The 22,729-nt window shown below is 41.9% G+C and overlaps 2 protein-coding genes across 10 annotated transcripts in view; one reads left to right on the plus strand and one right to left on the minus strand.

The window, feature by feature from the left end:
• The window catches only part of LOC107541990 (bromodomain adjacent to zinc finger domain protein 2B), a 294,279-nt gene extending 283,545 nt beyond the window's left edge, over positions 1-10,734 (plus strand). For all 3 annotated transcript variants that reach the window (XM_087819833.1, XM_016218463.2, XM_087819832.1), the window contains one exon: positions 9,942-10,734. In XM_087819833.1, the coding sequence (XP_087675959.1) occupies positions 9,942-10,099 (158 nt within the window). In that variant the 3' untranslated portion in view covers positions 10,100-10,734. The remainder of the gene's footprint in view (positions 1-9,941) is intronic.
• A 1,778-nt stretch (positions 10,735-12,512) lies between these two features.
• TANC1 (tetratricopeptide repeat, ankyrin repeat and coiled-coil containing 1) overlaps positions 12,513-22,729 on the minus strand; it is a 211,830-nt gene continuing 201,613 nt past the window's right edge. For all 7 annotated transcript variants that reach the window (XM_087819835.1, XM_016215958.2, XM_016215222.2 and 4 more), the window contains 5 exons: positions 20,943-21,075; positions 19,477-19,568; positions 17,302-17,448; positions 16,299-16,399; positions 12,513-15,626 (listed from right to left, as the gene is read on the minus strand). In XM_087819835.1, the coding sequence (XP_087675961.1) occupies positions 14,198-15,626; positions 16,299-16,399; positions 17,302-17,448; positions 19,477-19,568; positions 20,943-21,075 (1,902 nt within the window). In that variant the 3' untranslated portion in view covers positions 12,513-14,197. The remainder of the gene's footprint in view (positions 15,627-16,298; positions 16,400-17,301; positions 17,449-19,476; positions 19,569-20,942; positions 21,076-22,729) is intronic.

Here is a 22,729-nt window from a genome sequence, read left to right on the forward strand (position 1 = left end):
TGTTTCCAATTTTTCTTTCTTCTCCTGAACTGATCGTGTGTCCTTATTTTGGTATTTTTCCCCTCGTGTTTTGAAGGGGTGCACTTTATTAAATTAACTGCCTCAGAAAAATCTGCAAGACCTGTTTCTGCCTATATATTTCAGCATTCTTGCAGTATTTGTATTCATTCATCCTTTTAAATTATGAAATTCAGCATGTGCTTGGTGAAAAATAAATTATACAGAAATTACATATATATAATTTGAAGTGGGGGAGACCCTTCTGTATTCTGGTTTATCCCTTCAGATATTTGTTTATCCATTTATAATTTGTCCTATAACATATGGGATATGACACACTTTTGAAAAATTGCTCTTATTGTATCGGATAATATTCAGAAGTACATATACTTCATTCTCAACTACTGGGATGGTATTTCATGGTATAAATGTGCCATAAATTAACTCTTAACTCTGTTGATAGAGTTCTCCAAGTAACTCTGTAGAAAAACTCTTCATAGCATATGCAGGTACACTTATTTAAATATCGCTGTTGGTAGTGCCTATCAGCATTAAGAATTTATCCATCTTTTAGTTTTAATTATGCTCACCTTTCATTATTTTAAAAAATTGGCTTGTCCAATTTTTGCCCATTTAGACTTCCAGATAAATTTTAGTCATTTTGTTATGCTACAAAAGGAAATCTTGACATTTTAATTTATTCAAGGGTGGAGTGAGGAACAGAAACGACAACTACTAGTGAGGCATTTCATCTATTTTTGTCTTTTATTCAAGTCTGTTCTGAACATTTAAATATGTTAAATCTTTTTAGAAAAATCAGTTTTCACCATTTCAAAACTGTAAAAACCTAATTAACCCTATCTTACAAGGTCATTTTCTCAGACCTACCTTCCAGCCATCTATTCTGATTGCCTTAATGCTATTTAGCATGTAGATTAAGGGCACTGACTCTGGCCAAACTGCTTGGGTTACACAGCCCAACTTTGTCATTCCCTATTTGTTGTGACCTTGAAAAGTTGTTCACGCCATGCATCGTTTCTTCATAAGGTGGCTGTGCAGATTAATGAGTTTATATAGGTAACTGTATGAGTATTAAATATTTCTTTCATAGTATACTGTTCATTATTTTAGAAATACTCACAGGTTGTATCTATTTTCTGACATTTGTGGGATCCTAATCCTGCATGTTGTCTCTGTGTGCTTTTCTTCAGTGGAGTATTACTTGTGGAATTCTAGCAGCTCTAGAGAGGCGCAGGGCTTGCTTTGTCCACTTCCCAGGACCACACATGGGCTTTTTTCTTGAATAGAGATATTTTTCACTTGAACTAGGATGAAGCCTTTTGAACCTGGAAGCTTCAAATCTATGTAAAAAGATGCTTCTTCTAGTCACCCTATGTATAACGTAAGAAATTTTGGGTTCACTTAATCTTCCAGGAATGGAAGTCTAAGGAATGAAAATATCTTCTAAATAATAGCTAACCTTATTTTACCAGAATCCATTCATCTGAGCATATTAAACTGATTTTTGAAATAAAACTGTGAATGGAGCTTACTAAATACTGCCCTAGAACTATCTGGTACCGATCTTGGTTTATAGCAAGACTCAGATGCTACTGTGTGGATGGAAAATTTAAAAGGTAGTGAAAACAAGCAAACCTAGTTAATACTGAATGTAATGAAAATATATAGTGTACAAAATTGCCAGTTTTTCCCATGGTGACAAGTTTGATTGCAAATAAGCTAACTCTAGTTGCAGTAAACTTCGAGTATCCATTGTTTTTAGTTATTATAATGTGTCACTGCTCTTTCATTTATATGCGAAAGGCTCTGCGGGAGCAGTGGTCTTTGCATCTCTGATAAACCCTCTTGCTGCTTTGGGATGCACTTCGGTAGAATTATTTCCAACCTTACAATATAACTAGCAATGTAGATCTACTCAGAACTCCTGCTTTCTGTTTATCGAATGCTTTAGGGAATATATTTGCCACCAGGAGAAAACTGATTATTTCAAAGAATCACTATTTTATAATACCATGGAAAGCTGATATTAAACTTTAAAGTGAACTAGGGCTAGTGTAACTGTCTTTCCTGTAGTATGTAACCTGTACTTTCATAGAGTGAATGAGTTGACATTTATTCACTGCTACCTGACAACTTGGAAGCAGGCAAGGAAAAGTTATTCACTTAAGGGAATTCAATTAAAGGTGACAAAATACTATGTGATGATAATATGCTCTCACCATGAAATTGAGAGAATGTGAAAAATTTAATAAGCCTAAGTAAAAGGCTATTTGAAATTTAGTTGCTGAGGGAGAGAAAAAGACTACTAGCTACTTTGAATAGTACTTATAGTAAAAAAACAATGTAACTAATAATATGGTTATGAATGAAGACACCAAGAATATTAGTGTAAACATAACTAGTAGATCAAAAACACAAACTTCCTTAAGCATTGAAATAGATGAAACCAGCTCCTACTATAATATTATCAAATACACTGGTAAATAATTTGTCTTAACTCATTCCTAGAGTGACAAGAGTTATTAGCTTACAAAGCTCAAGCTAAAACAAGGATTCGGAAAGGTGAGAAATAAAGACAGGCAAAATAAAACAACTAAAGAAGGGGTTACATACTTGTAGAATGAAGACATCCCCCAAATTTAAAAAGGAACAGGATGCTATATAGTACTGAAGACCACGATTCTCAGTGAGGATAACCATCACTAGCTATGCAGTCCCAAACTCAAACTACAGATGATGTGAGGAGAAAGCGTAATTATGGATAGACTTGATTATACCTCTCTGTCCAAAGTAGAAAATACACCTATTTGAACACATAGGGGACATTCATAATCATATTAAAGCACCAAAAACCACCATGAAAAATAACACAATAACAACCAAGAGATTAATAATAAACCTGTGCCCTGCTATTATCTGATTTATCTAGCCTAGTGGCAAGTGAATTAGCTCTCATTGAACTCACACTATTTCACAGTAATATTGACACACACATCATTTATCAGTAATAGGCCAGTGTGATTGTATTCTGTAGAATTGAGGTTCATTATGCTCAGCTTTTTATAAAATTAAGTCCAGCAAGTCCTTGTTGCTGATTGGTTTTATGTTGTTTTGCTTAAGGACACAGAACCTATTTTACTATAGGCATTAAAGTTCTGACACCATCTCATCAACATTATAACTAAAGGATGTTAAACAGAACTACAGTACTCGAGGATTTGCTGTATATTTTCCTAATTAAACCAGTTTTACAACTCAACAGTAAGACAAGTAACCCAATTAAAAGTAGGCAAGAGATTTGAATAGACTTTTCTCCAGAGAGGTATACTAGTGGCCAGTAAGCGTTAGAAAAGATGAAATGAAAATCAAAACCACAGTGAGATACCACTTTATGCTAGGATGACTAGAATAAAGAAGATAGAAAATAACGTGTTGTTTAGTATGTGCTGAAATATTGCTGGTGAGAAGGTAAAATGGTGCTGTTGCACACAGTTTGGCAGTTCCTCAAAAAGTTAGACAGTTACCATGTGATCCAGAAATTGTATTCCTAGCTGTATATCCAAGAGAATTGAAAATATGTTGCTATAATAGCTTGTACATGAATGTTCATAGTAGCCTTATTGGTAATAGCCAAAAACTGGAAATAACCCAAATGTCCCATCACTGGATGAATAAATAAAATGTGGTATATATCCATTTAATGGAATATTAGTCAGCCATAAAAAGGAACAAATACTTACAGATGTAACATGGATGAACCTTAAAAACATTATTATGCTAAGTGAAAGATGCCAGAAACCATAGACCACATATTGTATGATTCTGTTTATAGGAAATATCCAGAGACAAAATAGATTAGTCATTGCCAAGGGAGTGACTACTAATGGGTGCAGGGTTTATTTACGGAGTGATGAAAATGTTCCAAAATTAGATAGTGGTGATGGTTATACTAAGAACCACTGAATTGCATACTCAGAGTGGTGGATTTTATAGTATGCGAATTACATCTTAAACAAAAGCAAAAGGCAGTTGAGTATCTGCAGGAAGCATCTACCATCTCTAGGACTCAGGGAACAAAAGGAAGTTGAGGTTATCAGAGGCTCACATGGGTCTCTCAGACCCAGGCCTCTAAGAAAGGGGAGCTACCCAACTGGTGCTAGAAGGGGGAAAGAAGACAAATTTGGGCAGTACTGACAAGCAAGGAAATAAATCTGGAGAGTGTAACCAACTACTCCTGCCAGGTTGAAGGGCCATTGCCAGCTACAACGCTGAGAGGAGCCAGCTGGCAAAAAAGAAATGGGAGTTTGTAGCTGAGAGGCAGTAGGTTAATAGGGTTAATCAGCAAGTTAAATCAAAGAGGAATAAATACCCTTGATACGTGTAAACACAAAGCAGTTAAAGGGTTTAACAGAGGACTTAATTTACAAAGACAAAAGCAAAACTTACCAGACATAACAAAACTATAAAACATCCCTGTAAAGTATACTTAAAACAAATGGAAAGCATAACTCGGTGATAGGAAAGACTCTGAGGTTTCTCCCTGGAGATTCACAAGGTGATTATTAGGTTCCATTGGAAAGAGCACAACACATAACCTAGGGAAGGAAAAGAATGAGGAGAACTGTCACTAGCACGACCAGTACCAGATGTGGGAACATGCTGTAAATAAAGCCTCTAAATAACACTGTGCAATCGGCACGTGAATAGACCAATGGAAAATAATTTTTTAAAATGCAGAAATTGATCCAAGGGCATTTGGAAATTTAGTGAATGACGTAAATGGCATTTTAAATCGGTGGGGAAAATAATTTAAACAAGTGGCGTTCTTACCGCTCAGCACCCGTACGGGGGACAAGCTGGCTTCATCTTCTGTACTGAGCATCTCGGGTCAATTCCAGATGGCTCAGAGGCCCACACGCGAAAGTGCGGGCAAAGTCCTCAATAGCCTGGACACGGGGACGCTTTCTGACCTGGACGCAAAATCCACAAGCAGCCCAGCGGTTGAGTATGGACCTGTGATCCAGGAGATCGCAGTTCCATTCCTAGTCAGGGCATATGCCCGGGTTGTGATGTTTCTTTCTCGTTCTTTCCCTCAAATCAATAAAAAAAGACAGATGAAGTGTTAATATTTCACAGATTTAAAGAAGAATTAATACTAACTAGTCCTTTGCAAACCTTTTCATAAAACAGAAAGAAGGGGTCTTATCCAAACCCATTTTACATGGGTTTTGTTATCTGGGTCATGCTGGCAGACAAGGACACGACAAGAAAAAAAGTTACAGGCCAACATCCCTGATAAACATAGATGGAAAAATTCTCAAAATATTGGCAAAGCAAATTCAGTGCATTAAAAGGATCATATGCCATGATCTAGCAGGGTTTATTTCAGGGATGTAAGCATGTTTCAACACTCATGAATCGGTGTGATACACATTACCACAAATGAAAAGGCAACCTACAGAGTGGGAGAAAATATTTGCAAATAACATATCTGATAAGGGTTAATATCCAAAATACATAAAGAACTCATACCACACAATAGCAAAAAACAAACTCACAAACAATCCCATTAAAAAATGGACAGAGGATCTGAATCGACTTTTCAAAGACATACAGATGGCCAACAGGTGCATACAAAGGTGTTCAACATCACTAATCAGGGAAATGTAAATCAAAACCACAATGAGCTATCACTTCACACCTGTCAGAAATGGCTGTTATCAAAAAGAAAAGAGGTAAATGGTGGTGAAGTTGTGGAGAAAAGAGAACCCTTGTACATTGTTGGTGGTAAGGTAAACTGGTGCAACCACTATGAGAAATAGTATGGCTGTTCCTCAAAGAATTAAAAATAGAATTACCATATGATTCAGAAGTTCTACCTCTGGGTATTTATTTGAAGGAAATAAAGTCACTAACTTGAAAAGACATCTGCACCCCTGACATTGTAACATTATAATAGCCAAGGCATGTAAACAACCTAAGTGTCCATGAATGTTAAAAAAAATGTAACACATCATGAAAAAGGAGATCCTGACATTTGTTATCATGGATGGACCTTGAGGGCATTTTGCTAAGTAAAGTAAGTCAGAGAAAGACAAGAACCATATAATCTCATTTATATGTAGAATCTAAAACAAAACACCAAACTCATAGAACAGATTAGTGGTTGCTAGAGGTGGGGGTGGAGTGGGTGGGGGAGTGGGTGAAGATAGTCAAAAGGTACAAACTTCCAGTTATAAAATCAGTATGTCCTGGAGATGTAATATACAGCATGTTTACTATAGTTAATAACACTGTATTGTACATTAGAAAGTTGCTGAGAATGGGTCTTAAAAGTTTCTCATGACAAGAAAAAAAATTTGCAACTGTGTGTGATGATGGATGTTTACTAGGCCTGTTGTGATCATTTTGCAATATATATAAAATCATGTTGTATACCTGAAACTAATGTTATGTGTCAATTATATCTCAATTTAAAAAGTAAATCTTCCTAAATTAAGGGCAACCTAACAGAAAAATGGGCCAAATATAGTAATCGGTTCATAGAACTATGAAAAGCAAATGGTTCTTAAACATATGAAAAATGTTCTATTTCCCACAGAATAAAATAAATTGAAACTACCTGATACACTATACCGTTGCACAAGAGAGATTGGTAAAAATCCAGTTTGACAACTTATTCTCTTGATGAAAATTCCCTTTCCCCAGAGCTTCACCATTATTAGTAGGAAAAGAATAAAGGTAGAATTCCTATGGAAGTATTGGCATATGTAGCAAAATTATACATGTTGACCCTTTGATGGAGCAGTTCTATTTCTGGAATTTCCCCCAAAATGATAAGAATGTTCATTGCAGCACTGTTTGTAAAAGGCAAAGATTCGAAACAACCCAGATGTCCATCAATACATCCGTAGAGTAGGGAAGAAATAACAAGGTACAGTTAAGTAAAAAAAACCACCAGGGAGGAAACAAGATGGCAGCCGAGGTAGCAGCTGCACCTGCTGCGTCCCACAGTCACATCAAAATTACAACTAAAATACAGAACCACCATCACTCAGAGCCTCCTGAAATCCGGCTGCACAGAAGCCCTACAATAGGGAGCTGAAGGAGCAACGAGACTGGTAGGAGGGGCGGAGACAGTCCCATACCCAGTTGCCACAGGAGGGAATCTCTGCTGCGGAGGTTTCCCGGAGGAGTGAGGGGTCCCAGTCCCACATCAGGCTCCCAGTCCAGGGCTCCAGGGCTGGGAAGAGAAGTCCCCACACCTTCGGGCTGTGAAACCAGTGGGGACTGTGGCTGAGGGTCGCACAGGCTGCAGGAGTCCCAGGCAGCTCCTCCTAAGGGGCCCCCACACGGACTCAGATGCGCTCCCTCTGAGCCCCAACGCCGGGCAGCAGTTTGAAAGGAACTTGGGACACTTGGGGAGGAACTAACCTGCCTGCAATCCGGGTGAGAGGTGGTTGTCAGACTCCGCCACGCTGGATTACAACCCTTCCACATCCACGAGTGACACACTCAAGGGGCGCACTTCGTGAACACCAAAGCTCCACTGAAGTAAATCCTGCTCCATAGGGGTGTCTCCAGCACAGCAGCTCTTTGGCTGTAGTTGCTCACAGCCGATTGGCCTGGGGGTCAATTTCTCCCAGTGACGCCAATAGCAACCGAGGCTGAACTATAACAGGACAGAGCACACAGCCCACACAGGGGAGCACCTAGAAGGCCCAGCTCAGGTGACTGGGGAGGCTGAGCCACTGGACCCTACAGGACACCTACTACACAAAGCCACTCTACAAATTCCATAGCAGCTCTACCTAATACATAGAAACAAACACCTGGAAGCAGCCAAAATGTGGAGGCAAAGAAACATGTCACAAGGGAAAGAAAAGAAATCTCCAGGAAAGGAACTAAATGAAATAGAACCGAGCAAGTTACTAGATACAGAGTTCAGAATTATGGTTATAAGGATGCTCAAGCATATTAGAGTATTACGAAAACAACTGAGACCATCGATGACATAATAAAGGACCAATTTGAAATGAAGGCTACAGGAACTGAAATGAAGAATTTACAGGGAATCAACAGTAGAGTAGAGGACGCTGAGAATCAAATCAGCAATTTGGAACATGAGGAAACAAAAAACACCCACCAGAATAGCAAAAAGAAAAAAATCCAGAAATATGAAGATAGTATGAGGAGCCTCTGGGACAACTTCAGGCGGCCCAACATTCGTATTATTGGGGTGCCAGGAGGAGAAGAGAGCAAGAAATTGAAAACCTATTTGAAAAAAAACAATTACAGAAAACTTCCCCTACCTGGGGAAAGAAATAGACTTACAAGTCCAGGAAGCACAGAGAGTCCCAAACAAGAGGAATCCAAAGAGGCCCATAGCAAGACACATCATAATTAAAATGCCAAAGGTTAAAGACAAAGACTTTTACAAGCAGCAAGAGAAAAGCAGTTACCTACAAGGGAGCACCCATACGACTGTCAACTGATTTCTCAACAGAAACTTTGCAGGCCAGAAGGGAGTGGCAAGAAATATTCAAAGTGGTGAAAAACATGAAACTACAACCAAGACTGCTCTACCCAGCAAAGGTATCATTAGGAATTGAAGGTCAGATAGCGAGCTTCTCACACAAGGAAAAGATAAAGGAGTTCATCACCACCAGACCAGCACTACATGAAATGTTGAAGGGTCTTCTTTAAGAAGCAGCTAATGAACTAAATAGATCCAGAGACACTGACGCATGCAACAGATGGTCATATTTCAGAGGGAAGGGGGGTGGAGGGTGGGAGGAGATTAACCAAAGTAGTTATATGCATATATGCATAACCCGTGGACACATAACAGGGTGAAGGCCTGGGGAGGGGTGGGAGCGAGGTGGAAGGGGTCAGTTGGGGGGGAAATGGGACACCAGTAATACTCTCAACAATAAAGTTAAAAAAATAAAAACCAAACCAGGTACATAGTAGTACACAGCATGTTAGCTTTTATGTACGATTGCGTATGTACTGTGTGTACACACACATTTGCTTATATTTTCAAAAAGGATAAATGAAAAACTAATGTCCGTGGTCACCCATAGGGGAAGAGAGGGTACGTGGGTTGGACAGATAGAATAGACTCTGAATATACCTCATTTCATAGTTTTCACTTTGAAACCACTTAAGCGCACAGAGTTAGAGGCATGGAAACCGATCTTCAAAAACTGGGAGGAGAGGAGGAAACGGGAGGCACGTCGGCCAAACTGTCACGCTGGCAGTGGAACCAAACAAGTTTCCTCCACATGATTTTCAGCTTTGCAAGTACACAACTCTAGTGGATCTCTTCTAGTAATAAATAGGCATTGTCTGGGACAGTTGTATGCATTGTAGATTAAAGTGAAGAGGTTAATGTGTATATGTAATAAGGAACTAACATTTTCAGTTTAAGAGGAAAGAGCTACCAGTATAAAAGGGTTAGCAAAACTCCAATCTTCACATGTGCAAAAGGCAAAGAAATTTGCAAGCACATGGTATTAAAATTTTTAGCCAGTAAATTTTTATTTTTGCATCACAATTACCTTTACTTTCAAGTCCTTAGCGGGACTTGGCATTTGTTCTAATGTATCTTCGGTACCCCTCTACCTGGCTCCTCTTCTTTCCTTTCTGATACATCTGAAATTTTGACAGGGTTTTCAGTTGTAGTGTCGAAAAAGAATCAGTAAAATATGGACACTGTTCAAAGCAACTTATGCAATCTTAATGTATCTTAAGTGGTAGAATTTAGGGTACTGTTGCAGAAGTATTTTGACAGTAATACCACTTAAATCACAATAAAGACCTTGAAAATGGAGTTTTTGTACCCAACTCATTTTAGTAATCCTAACTTCCTTTTTCTACATTGCAAGTAATTTGTGTATGTTTCTTTTTTTTTTCAGATGGCTATTCGTATGAAAAGGAAGCAATGGAAAATTGGATAAGCAAAAATAAGCGAACAAGTCCCATGACAAATCTTACTCTTCCTTCAGTGGTACTTACACCAAATAGGACTCTGAAAATGGCCATCAATCGATGGCTAGAGACTCATCAAAAATAAAATTTGTATTATTTTGTATTATTTACATTTTATCATTGATCTCATTTGAATGATTTAAAGGTAAATACTATTGGAACATTATTAAAAGCAAAATGGAAGGAGAAGGTAAACTTCTTAAATTTAATTACCTATAAAAATAATTAGTATCTATATTTCATTCTAACCTCTTTATTTTTACAAAAGCCTTTTTTTACCAGTGAAAAAACAATCTTAACCTCTAGAGAAATGAAGTTTTACTGACTTTAAACTGCAACGTTCAATTTTATTAGATATAGGTCATATCCCATTCCAATCAAAGATTGGAATAATCTAGAATATAACATATTTAAATCGTAGTTAATAGTCATTCATTTGATAACACTTTGGAATCCTTTTCTAAAGATAATTTGTAGCAAAATAATTGTAGTTTGTTTATGACTAAATAATGAGCAATTCTGTTGGATTCTAGATTTTCAAGGTGGTAATTTTCTCCATTGTCCAAAACCACTGTACAAGTTCAGTGTAATAAATTATCATGAATATCAAGTTAACTTTGCTGAAATATATAAAGTGGCAGATTAGCCTTTTTTTTTTTTTTGGATGTAGAATTCTTGAAGTTCCCACATAATATTCCAAGCTAGGGGGACTATACATTTTTACACAATAGAATATTTAATACAACACTGAGTGTCCACTTAGAAGAAAACTTCAAGTTCAGGAAGTTGTGGTTGCATTGCCTTTACATACCTGTCAGAAGTCGTTCACCAGAATGGAAGCCCTTAGCGGGAACACTTGTTAGAATCAAACTGAAGGGCAGGCAGGGACCCAGAATCTGTGTGTTTACCCCCAAAACCCTTGCTGTAATTGTTCAAAAATTTGAAAACTTTGAAATCAAAGGGGAAAAGTGTAATTACCTTATATATTTAGTCAGTCTTTTCCTATGTTTTTTAAACTTAAAGCTAATAAGCCCTGTGTTCACAGAAAGGTGGGAAGCCTAGCTACCACCGAAATCTCCAAATGCCTTTTCTAATTGCTTTGTACAATTTCTGTCATCCTAATATGTATTGTTGGATTTTACTTCGTGTCATAGCTAGGTTTCACAGTCTATGATTATAGAAGTGTTTTTTTTCTTATAAGGACAAAAAGGTTCTAAAAGGTGTTTTGCTATTGTACTCTCTAGAGAAAGGATGCTAACGTAATTCAACTTTAACTGATAGAGCCCACCATTGGACCCGGTATCTTTTGTTTTGATAAAGTGATAGACTTATTTTCCAAAGGAGGCTATTTGGTTTTACATAAAAATTTCTAAAAATCATCATTTACAGAAAAATAAAAGGTTGGTTATTTTTTAACTGTTAGAGGTGATTATCTTTTCTACATTTCACCAGGACAGTTTCCTGTTAAACTGGCTACAGACTAAGATGGCAATAATTTACCAAATGAAGTACTTACAAATAAACCAAAGCCAAACAGCTCCCCCTCCCCACAAACACACAAAAAACTAAACCAAATCCGAAACTGCCCACAGGAAGGGACACCACACAAACCCTCTGCTGCACTCTCCAGGCCCCTCCATCTGCTCAGGACCACAGGGAGCAGCAGACACCTGCTCCTTGGGACTGGCCAGTAGCCTCCCCAGGAGACTTGACTTCTTGGCACGACTGAACCAAGAATCTTATCTTTCCTAAGAATATATCAAAATCATAATGTGTATGTAATAAATTCCACTAGTGGTCACACTAGCAGCTTCACAGGAAAAGTCACCCAACAACAATTATCTTATTAGCCAAAAACACTTTGCCCTCCCACCCAGGTGGTTTTTAACCTTTAGTTTAAATATATACCTGTGAAGAAGGACTTAAAATACTACCCTTAGCCTTGTTAGTAATAACAGTAACCACACAATAGCCTGCAGTAGTACAGAGAATGCTTAGGCTTAAGATCCAAGTCAGGATTTTATTACAGTACAACACAGTTTAATGTTCACTCTCATTCAAACTACTTTGAAGCTGAAATATGTAGGTATAAAGACAAATATACACTTTTAACAGAAAAATACAAATGTGAAGAACAAACTTTCATACTGATAGTGTTCCTTGTGTTGCCAAAATGTTTGAGAGTTAAAGAAAGCTATCCTGTTGCCAGTAAAAACATACACCAAAAACAGATGAGAAAATTATAGAATGCTCTCTGTGCTTTCTCCCCTATTTCAGGCAAAAAGACTTTGACCCTTGAATGTTTTGGGATTTCCAGAAGTTGTCACTCTTGTTTAAAAATTATGACTAAATGAAAAAATATTCATTTGGTGTATTACTATAAAATCAGGCTTTTCACTATTTTCTTTAGGGTAAGATCACCCAGAATTAAAGCAAGGCAGACAGCTGTCATCAAGGCATTCTCTACTTAGTCATGGTTTCATTTAATACAAAACAAATTCTATTAATAGTCTTTATTCCGTGTGGAAAAGTACAGTAGTTGTGCAGAAACAAAACTACATAACAAAAGAGTAAAACTCACAAATATTAAAGAGAACAATAAATAAGCCATAGTAGTTAAAGCAGAACTCATGAAAAGCCTATAAAAAAATGACAAAGTCATACAAAATACAACAGGAACAAATGTTGAAGAATCACACCAGATTTCTATTCGTACAAAATCACAATGACGCTCACAGGAACTTCATTACAACGAGTTAATTTTAAAACATTCTGTAAATATAGAGGTTCCTTTTCCCCAATTCTAGAAAATAGATTTCACATCCCAACATATAAAACACACTCCCACCTCTCTCTCAAACTAGCATTTCAACATCCTTCAATAGCACACCATTTTCATATAAAAATACCTTTAAGCCAAGGTTCATTCCTGTACCTTATCTTTACAAATGAATAATACATCAGTCTGAACTTAAGTAGCACCTCAAAGGTGTTCATATAAAGGAAATAAAGTGCCGTTACTGGTACACTGTTAACATGCCATAATATTATAGTGTTCAGTGCAATAACCAGCATGGATGACGTTTACAAAGAACATGCAAATATATGACTTTTTTTCTTTTAAGGTTAACTACTTGAAATAGTTATATTTACAAGTCTGAATACACTTGGCTATTTAATATGTACAACATGTGACTATAAAGTAATGATTGTATAATAAAACAAAAGCAACTAATGAACTAGACCTTAGGAATCCAAATTAAATATTGTCCTTCAAGGACCTTGTAAGGCTTGTTCCAGGAGTGCTATGACTGTTAAAAGCAGTTGGGGAACCAATTGAAAGCTAATTTACGTGTCACCGGGAATGCTATATATTCTTAGTATTCTAGCCCAAATCCAACTTGACCACCAATCATGATTCCAAATGGCTTACACTGTTTCCAAATATTGAAACACCTTGAAATGGGAATATAGCTCCATAAAAGGTGCTACAGAAATACGATTAATGAGAACCATAACACTGAAAGTAAGTGCTTCATCTTCTTCAGGGAACTGCTATGAAGGAACAAGACTTGGCTGTTGTCATACTTTCCTTAAAAAAATAAGCTCTATAACATTTATAGTCACACATACTCATCTAGAAATCACTGGGGTCTTAATTATATATATGTGTGTGTGTATAAATAAATTGGAATTTGACTCAATGGAACTGTAACTTGAAAATTCTATCTTTTCCAGAATACATCACCTGGCTGTTTAGTCAAGAGTTAAACCTATCACTAGACATTTATGTGATTTTACCACATAGCAAAGGACTAAACATTTATATTCTCTAAGAAATATGATTTTTTATCACATAGCTAAGGCTAGGAGAAAAGTGATAAAAACCAAGCAATTTCACAGGAGAAAAGCACGAGTTAATGTCTTCTTGGCTGTCTTAAAATTTTTAATGTAACAGGCATAACTAATTGTAGTTTTCAATTCTGGTTAGCATTCTTATTTATGGTGACTTCTGGTATTTATCAAGGAAACGGTATTCTGTATTTTAAATAAATATGATCCACCCCCAAGGAAAAAAAGAAAAAATACATGGCTAAAAAGTAATTTTCCTCATAAAAAAACATTTAATTAGCAAGAGCCAACACATTGTTTTTCAAATTCTACCAGCGGGTCTCTCCTCGGCTCACACATTGGACTCTATGAACGATCGCTTTGGTTTTGCTGAAGGAAGGTGACTCCTGTGGGCTTCGTTACTGATGTGAGGCTGCTGTTTCGAGATGCTTTCCTGATACAGATGAGAGACAGTCTTGGTACTCCTGGTATCTTGACAGTGGGCTGGCATTTGGCACTTCCTTTCTTCTAGCTCCTTCACCTGCGCCCCATTGTGCACACCGCCCCCCAGGGTAGACACGGAGCAGGTTTTGGCTTGGCTGTTGTATCCTGCTGCTTGTTTGAGAGAGGGCTTCTCCGAGTTCGAGGACTGCAGGCCAGCTGCAGAAGATGCGTTTGTCAGTAGCCCCTCCGGCACCGCAGTGTGCCAGGCGCGGCCGGGAGGATTGCTCTGCTGCTGAAACCTCGCAGTCTTATCCATGATGCCCATGAACGGGGTATTGCGTGGCCTGTGCTCGGCTGTGCCGCTCTGACCCTGGCTAACAGCCTTGTCTTTGACTCGAGCATCTGGTCCCTGGCCCTTGAAGCCATCTGAAAAACTGCTGTTTGAAGTCAAACTACTGGTTGAACTGGACATCTTTATGCTGCTGGAGGGAGAACCAGAAGAGCCCGAGCTGGTGAGGGAAGCTGGGTGTCGCATGTCACTGCAGCTCGCGGGCCCACCTTGGTTTAGAGGGGCCACATCCACGGCCATGGAGGCGTGAGACAGAAGCCGCTCTGCACTTTTGATCTTGCTTGGTAGAGGGTATGCAGTGCCACTCTCACTGTGCTGCGGCTGGACGCTGTGGCCCTGGCCCAGCCGCTCTCCAAACCGGCCGGAACTCGCCCCCCCAGAGAAGGTGCCTGCTCTCTCCGGATGCTGGTTTCTGCTGCCAGCGGGAGCTACAGTGATCCTACCCGGCATAGGGCTCGGGGGAGGATTCGGAGACGAGACCTGCAGTTTTGTGCCACCGTTCCTCATGCCAGCCTGTCCGGAACCCAGATGTTGGCTGGTCTTCACGATCTGGGCCTGCTTGGTGGGCTGCATAATCAACCCCGGCTGCATTACGGGCTCCCTCGGGGGCTGGGGGGCTCCTGGCCTGCTCTGTGGAGAGACTGGCCTTATTTTGGACTGCAACCCTTCTTGAAGGCTCCGGATATATGGGGAGGGGACAGGTGGCTGGGGCCTGGGAGTCAGGGAAATGGATTCTTCCTGTGGAGAAGTTTCCTCTTCTTCCGCCTCCTCCAGATGCAACTGGTCATCCAGTCCAGGGGTTGGGGCTTCCTCCTCATTATCCGAGTCATTGGCGGGGGCCGGGGGCGGGCACTGCTGTTTCTGCTGCTGGCTCCTCTGGAGCTGCTTGCATTCCTCTTCTACGCGGGCCAGGAGCCTCCTGATCTCCTGGTTGGTGGGACAGAGTTTCACCGCCTCTCGCAGGTCAGCTAGAGCGGCCGCAAACTGCCTGCATGTGGAGAGAGAAGATAAAATCACAAGCCACGTAAACACACGCTCTGAATGCAACGGTTCATGAAACAGCTCTGCTGACAGGAAAGAGAAGGGAGCCGAGTGAGGGCTGAACACTCACTGGTGGACAGGACCCATGTAACTAGCTCAGCGTTACTCAGCTACGTGGGATTGCTGACTTCCAACCCAGATCTGTGCGACTCAAGCGCCCTGTGTCTCTAATAAAGACCACTGGGCTGGGAATGAGAACAGACATAAATTGGGGGGTGTCAGAACCCTCGTAAAGTGATCTTCACCCTCCCCTTTCACCAGGCCCACCTCTAACTCAAAAGTCCTATATGACTCCTCCCTTTTCCCCACCACCTCCACTTAATGTCTCTAGTTGGCAGCTTCACTGATAGTATGACTAATCTAGGAAATTCATGTTGCAGTAAGTGTCAGCTGGGTTGGAGGGGAGGAAGTTATTCAGGTGTCAAGAGAAATAAACATCTAGCCATTGCTAGTAACATCCACAACCGGGCCTCTTGGAAGTTACCAGTTTAATATTAAAAGGAATGAGAGGCACCTGAGGGCTGCTTATGAGTCAGAAGCCCCAGAGTCAACCAGCAGCTTTGATACGACAGAGGCACAAGGTGGCTTCTCTAGTCACACATCTAACCCCAGACAGTACCTGCTGTTTCTCTTCGCTCTTGCCCTGGCATAAAAGGCTTCATAGGACTTTGGTTTCAGCTCGAGAGCCTTGGAAGCAAATTCTTCTGCCATGCCAAAGTCCTGGTGTCAATATTTAAATACATGAGTCAAAAGAAGCATTGAAACATGATTATAGGCAACTTTAACAGGAGTTTTGCTCTAAAGGTTAACAGAGAATTGGGACATAACTGGAGAGAGATGAAAGGCAAGGCAAGTTTGTTTTTCTGTTTAGTTTTAAAGTTAGGAGATAAAGTATATTAATATTCTTAAGAACCCAGCAGAGACGCAGAAACAGATGATTCTGGAGAGAGGAGAATAGTGGTAGAAGCAGTGCACCAGAAGGCTGGAGCAGATGGGACCCAGCACCCATGGGAGGGTCAGCCTCCGAGGGGGGCGCAGGCACGTCATCCACACTAACAGGACCGAAGGCAGAACACACGGGCACAGAAGCAGGCAGGCCAATAGATTTGGTGGTGGCAGGATGAAGTTTAAAAAAAAGAAAGGTCGGAGAGAGAAGTACTGAAACAAATCTACTAGTTGTTAGTTACAAATTAACTGAGTTAGCTGCTACTTATTACAAATTAAAGTTACTGGCACAACTTCTAAGCAAACATAATAAGCCCCAGGCAGACTGTAACACATCTGAGTTGAACTTTACCATGTCCTTTCCTTTTGAATCTGGGGATGGGCCCTTCATGACACTGCTGGCACCATACAGTTGGGGAGGGGGGAGGGGAGGAGCAGTTTGCACTGAAGCAGAGGAAACTATAACCAAGTGCCCTCTCTCAGCATCTTGAGAGGTGGGTCGTGAGAGCGATCAAATGTCCGTCATTCAAGAGAAGCAGCTTCCCATATGCCAGGTTCCCAGAAATGTGCACACGAATCAGAGAGAGGGTCCCCTGATTTGGTCTATGGGAGGGCTGGCCTTCACCACTGTGAAAACAGTCTGTTGCTAAAGGATTGGAATGAGGGGCACAGCTTACGTTTGTTTTTCTTCGGCAGCGAGACAGATTGAGATAGAGGGAAACTCTCAGTTCATTGAACGGTCTCATGTCCTCTCCGAATCCTTCTCGAGGGAACTTCCTTAAGGCATACTGGTACCTCTGGGCTGCCTCTTTCATCTTCCCTTTCTAGGATCCAAAAATCACAGACATTTATCCTGTACCCGAAGCTCCAAGATGAATAAAGACCCCACACCCTAAAGCTCCTAGAGAGGTTCTTCTCCCCCCGCCGCCCAAACCCTGATGGCGCTGGAAGGATCCTGAAGAGGAAGTGCCACAGCCAGAGTCAGAGCCAGACGCTAACCAGCGAGAACACGTGGCCTCGCCGGCTGCCAGGCTCTGCATGCTTCCCAAGGTGAGACAGAAGCCCGATTTACAGGACAGCCTCTGCAAATTGCCAAATTGAAAAAATTGTTATTCTACAGCAAGCTCTGGGTTTATCCACAAGACACTATTTGCCTTAGGAACTGCATTATGTTTTCATCTGATTTCTATTCTTAACATTTCTATTCTAACCATCTTAACATATCACATTACCTTCCGTTATATATTTTTGAAAACCTTTTCATGAATGCTTTTTAAAAATATATATCTTTATTTCAGAGAGAGGAAGGGAGAGAGAGAGGGAGAGATAGAAACATCAATGATGAGAGAGTCATTGATCGACTGCCTCCTGCGCGCCCCCGACTGGGGATCGAGCTCGCAACCAGGGCATGTGCCCTGACTGGGAATCGAACCGTGATCTCCTGGATCCTAGGTCAATGCTTAACTGCTGAGCCACGCCCGGCCAGACAAATGCTCTCTCATTTTGTATCTTTTTTTATTTCAATAGTATATTTTGAAATTTATATCTCATAGAGATATTTTAATTCTAAGTGTAATAGAAATCAGATGAAAACATAATGCAGTTCCTAAGGCAAATAGTGTCTTGTGGATAAACCCAGAGCTTGCTGTAGAATAACAATTTTTTCAAGAGGAACGAAAGCATGGGCTTTAAAAATCAGAACGCGTTGTTTTCAAGGCTAAAGAAATCCACATAATATGCTCAGTCAGTTCCGCTGCACAGCAGGTAGGAAGCCTGCTGAAAATGGCTTGGTGTTTCTAACATAATTGCCCACCAAACTTCACATTAAAACCACTTCAAAGCTGCAACAATGCACACTCTGAACTCAATTTCCAACTGATTCCAAGACAGGAACCCCACTGGGCCATGCTACATGCCTATTTATTTATTATTATTTTTAAAACGGAAAAACTAAAACATTGAAAGTGCAGCAGCCTCACTGTAAAAAGGATTGAAATGGTCATAATCTAGGTTTTTGTTTTTAGGATCTTTTAATTCTGTCTAATCAGAGACAAGGAAAGAACAGTCATCTATGTAAATGACCTAAGCATCTATCTAACCCCGGGGTTGGCAAAATACAGCTTGTGGGCCATACGGGGCCTGCCACCGATTTTTACAAACACAGTTTGGGACACAGCCACACTAATCTGTTTACGTATTATCTGCGGCTGGCTCTGTGCCACACAGCATCCAACCTGGGCAGTGACACAGCCCATGGATCAGAGCCTTAAATATTTACTATCCGGCCCTTTCTAGTAAAAGTTTACTTTTGATCTAAACTGATGTCTTAGTTTAGAAAATTTAAACTCACATTTAAATCATATTTCCATTTCTAAAGGAAAATGGAATACAGTCTCCTGAGTATTATAAATTACTTAATATTTTAAGTAAAAACACCTCTAGAAACAGTTTCACATTCTAGAACCTTATAGACAGTAAAACAAGAAAGGCTCAGGAGACATAATGATCCCTTTCTTCTGAAAATGTCTCCAGAATGTTCCTTTCCCGTGTCTCGTGACTCCGGGCACTAAGGTGTCTCCTGTAGGACATGTCAGTTAAATCAGAAGCAACTCTGCCTTCGCACCAAGGCTTCAGGCCCTAAGACACAGTTACAGCCCTAGGGATTCATTCACATAATGGTTCTCAGACACAGCGAGAGGTGCTCTCTGTCTGGAAGATTCTGCCATCAGGATATTAAAGCCTGGGCACGAGGCCAGGTTGGCCTCTCTCGGAACATGGATTCCGTGCACAGCACAGTCACATCCATTGCACACCAAATAACGTTGCTCGCAGAAAAGGGCAGACCCACTTACTTTGTACATCACGTTTCCTTCCTCCATCAATTTCTGTAAAAGTATAATCAAAATATCAGGTTTGGAAGTAGCCATCGCCCAAGCAGCATTTCCTGCAAAATAAACACGCATTGAGAGTGAGCGGCCCTTCCGCGGCCCTGGAGGAAAGGAGCTCAGTACTTCTGTGGCCCCAGCACAGCCGAGATCGCACACAGCGGGGACCCAGCCGCAGGGGACCAATGCTTGTCCTGCAGGCCTCCAGGAGCGGGTTCCCTGCTCCTCTCTCTGGCACTGAACTAAGCACTTGGGAGGGGAACTGTGCCTGCACAAACTGTTGTTATTCTGGTGGAAAAAGTAGGGGGGAACTAATGCAGCAGAGCAGCCATTACCCATCCCTCCTCCCTATGGGCATCTGGGGTGGAATCAATTAAGCAAGGCTTCAGAGTAGGCTCCTGTTTCCCCGTGCCCGTGCCCGCTGGCCGTGCAGGTGTGTCCTGGCAGCCCGCGCGCCCCGCGGTGCCTTGGCCTTGGCTCTCCCGCCGGCTGCCGACCACTCGTGCTCTCGGCCCTCCCTGCTCACGGCTACGGCCAACTTCCCTCGGCCCACAGCCTGGCCACAAACTTCTCTCCGACCCCTTCTGAACACACGCAGTGGGTGGTGCTCACGAGCACAGGCTCGGACATCAGACTGCTCGGGTCCAAGCCATGGCTCTGCCGCTTCAGGGACCCCGGGAAGCCGCGCGCCTCCTCTGGGCGTTGGCTTCCTCCCTGACATGACGGTGGCATCGCCACCTACTTACAGGGGGTGACTATTGAGAAAGTTAAAACATGAAACTGCCTGGAGAAGCTCCCGACGCTGTGAACTGCTTAGTAATATCAGCTCATAGCATCATCTTCATCACAGTCGCCTCCCCAGAACCACTGTGGCCCGAGTCCCATCCCACCGAACCGGCACGGCGCTGTTCTGGCTGCCGCTTCCCCACGTGTTCCGAATGGCGGGTCACCTTCCAGCCAGCCACACGGAAGGGGCCTTCCCCACTCAGGTCGCTCCACCCCCAACGTTAACTAACCCCAACCCTGTCCCCAGTAAGTCACAAACTCCCTCGCGGCAGCTGCGCTGGGGTGGCCATTACCCCGCCCAGCTGACTGCACTTACTCTAAACAGCGGCCCTCAAACCTGGCTCTCGTTCGCCCGCCCCCGGAGTGCACGGACCTGCTCCCCGGCCGACCCCCGGGCACCCCTAACACCCTGCCACCGAGACTCACCTTCCATGTTGGCCTCTGCTTCCTACCTACACTGGCAAGGATATGAGCTACGTAAACATTTTAGGCGACTGTGACTAAATGAGCCTTAGAGAAGGGGGGGAAAAATCTCTAAACACCTGACATCTTAACCTGGGAGCAGGAAAATATTTAAGAGGTCCCTAACATGCTCTAAAATCTGAAGCTACCCTCCCGCTCACTGCTGAACTCAGGTGTTTACTGACCTAATTTGGCTCCTTTTCTCAGCAGCGTAACCACTACAGATGTGTTTCGACAGCCGATGGCTCTGTCCAAGGGCCGCATCCCGCTGTGGTCCACATGCTCAATCACAGCTCCCTTGTCAACCAGGTACAGCACCTGCAGGGGGACAGGGCATGAGGAGAGGCTCCTGGCAGGGGCGCAGTCACCAGTCCACCTACAGCACTCTAATGTGGGAGCTTTTCTTGATCTTCGGTGACTATGGCCAGTAGGGATCCTAGAATGGAAATGAAGCTGGCAGAGAACAGAGAAGCCGCAATCCGTGCCTAACACCCGCTGTCACAGTGAACGTGGTATCAGCCGTGAGACTCCAGGGGAGGGGCGTGTTGTGTACACACGCTCGTATACTGCAGACAGGTAAAGGCACGTGTCATCGTCTGTCTCACCTCATGTCCCGGCCTCAGAGACGGGACACAGTCACCTTTCATCCCCAGTCACTCAGGAGGCGCACCATGCAGCAGCTCCAGCACGCTGGCAGGCTACAGCCACAGGCGTGGGCACCTACGCGACACTCAGACCCACACGGGCCGGGCACAGCAAGCTGGACAGACGAGCAGCTTGGGATCCGACGGACCCGATTATAACTCACTTCAAGGCTTAGGGATGAGACCTGAATATTGGGGCTGTAAAGATGGCAAGTTGGAGACCCTGCTACAACTGGTTTAATGTGATAAAACAGCTGTCACTTGGACTAAACAGGAGAAACCACTCTGGCCACTCAAATTGCTCCCCTTACTGAATAAGACTGAAGCCAATTTAGATTTTCAAGTGGATCTGATAGACACATCCTATCAGTCCGCCTGCTGTTCAAAGCGACACTAGAGGGATAAATATCTAGAATATTAAAGATTCTTCACGTCAACGACAAAACCCCAAATAACCCAATTTAAAAATAGGCAAAGGAGCTCTGGCTGACATGGGTCAGTGGTTAGAGCATCGGCCTGTGCACCAAAGGGCGCCAGATTGGATCCCTGGCCCCATAGGGGTGCCTGTGGGAGGCAACCAGTCCATGTATCTCTCTCACCTAGATGTTTCTCTCTCTCTCTTCTCCCCCACCCCCCTTCTACTCTGAAAATCAATGGAAAAAAATCCTCAGGTGAGGATTAACAAAAATAAATAAAAAATAGGCAAAGGACCTGAATAGATGTTTGGCCAAAGGTGATATACAAATGGCCAGAATGCATATAAAAAGATGTTCAACATCACTAATCAGGGAAACACAAATCAAAACGACGAGATTCAGCCGCACACTGTTAGCATGGCTACTATAAAAAACATACATAAATAAAACAGAAAATAGTGTTGGTGAGGACATGGAGAAATAGGAACGCTGTGCTCTGTTGGAGGGAATGGAAAATGGAACAGCCACTCTGGACACAGTATGGAGGTTCTTCAAAAAGTTAATGATAGAATTACCATAGGATCCAGCAACCCCACTTCTGGGTCTATACCCCAAAGAATATGGGTAGATCTCAAAGAATTTGCAGGATCTTAAAGAGATACTTGCACACCTATGTTCATAACAGCCCCATTCACAAGAGGTGGAGGTGGAGGAAACCTGTGTCCATAGATGGATGAATGGATACAGGGAATGTAGAAAATATGCACAATGGGCTATTTATTCAGCCTTAGAAAGGAAGAAAATCCTGACACATGCTACAACATGGATAAACCTTGAAGACACTATGCTAAGTGAGATAAGCCAGGCAGAATAGGACACACAGTGTATGATTCCACTATGTGAGGTGCCGAG

The sequence above is a fragment of the Miniopterus natalensis genome, chromosome 8 (genome assembly GCF_054644295.1).
Source record: "Miniopterus natalensis isolate mMinNat1 chromosome 8, mMinNat1.hap1, whole genome shotgun sequence".
NCBI lineage: Eukaryota > Metazoa > Chordata > Mammalia > Chiroptera > Miniopteridae > Miniopterus > Miniopterus natalensis.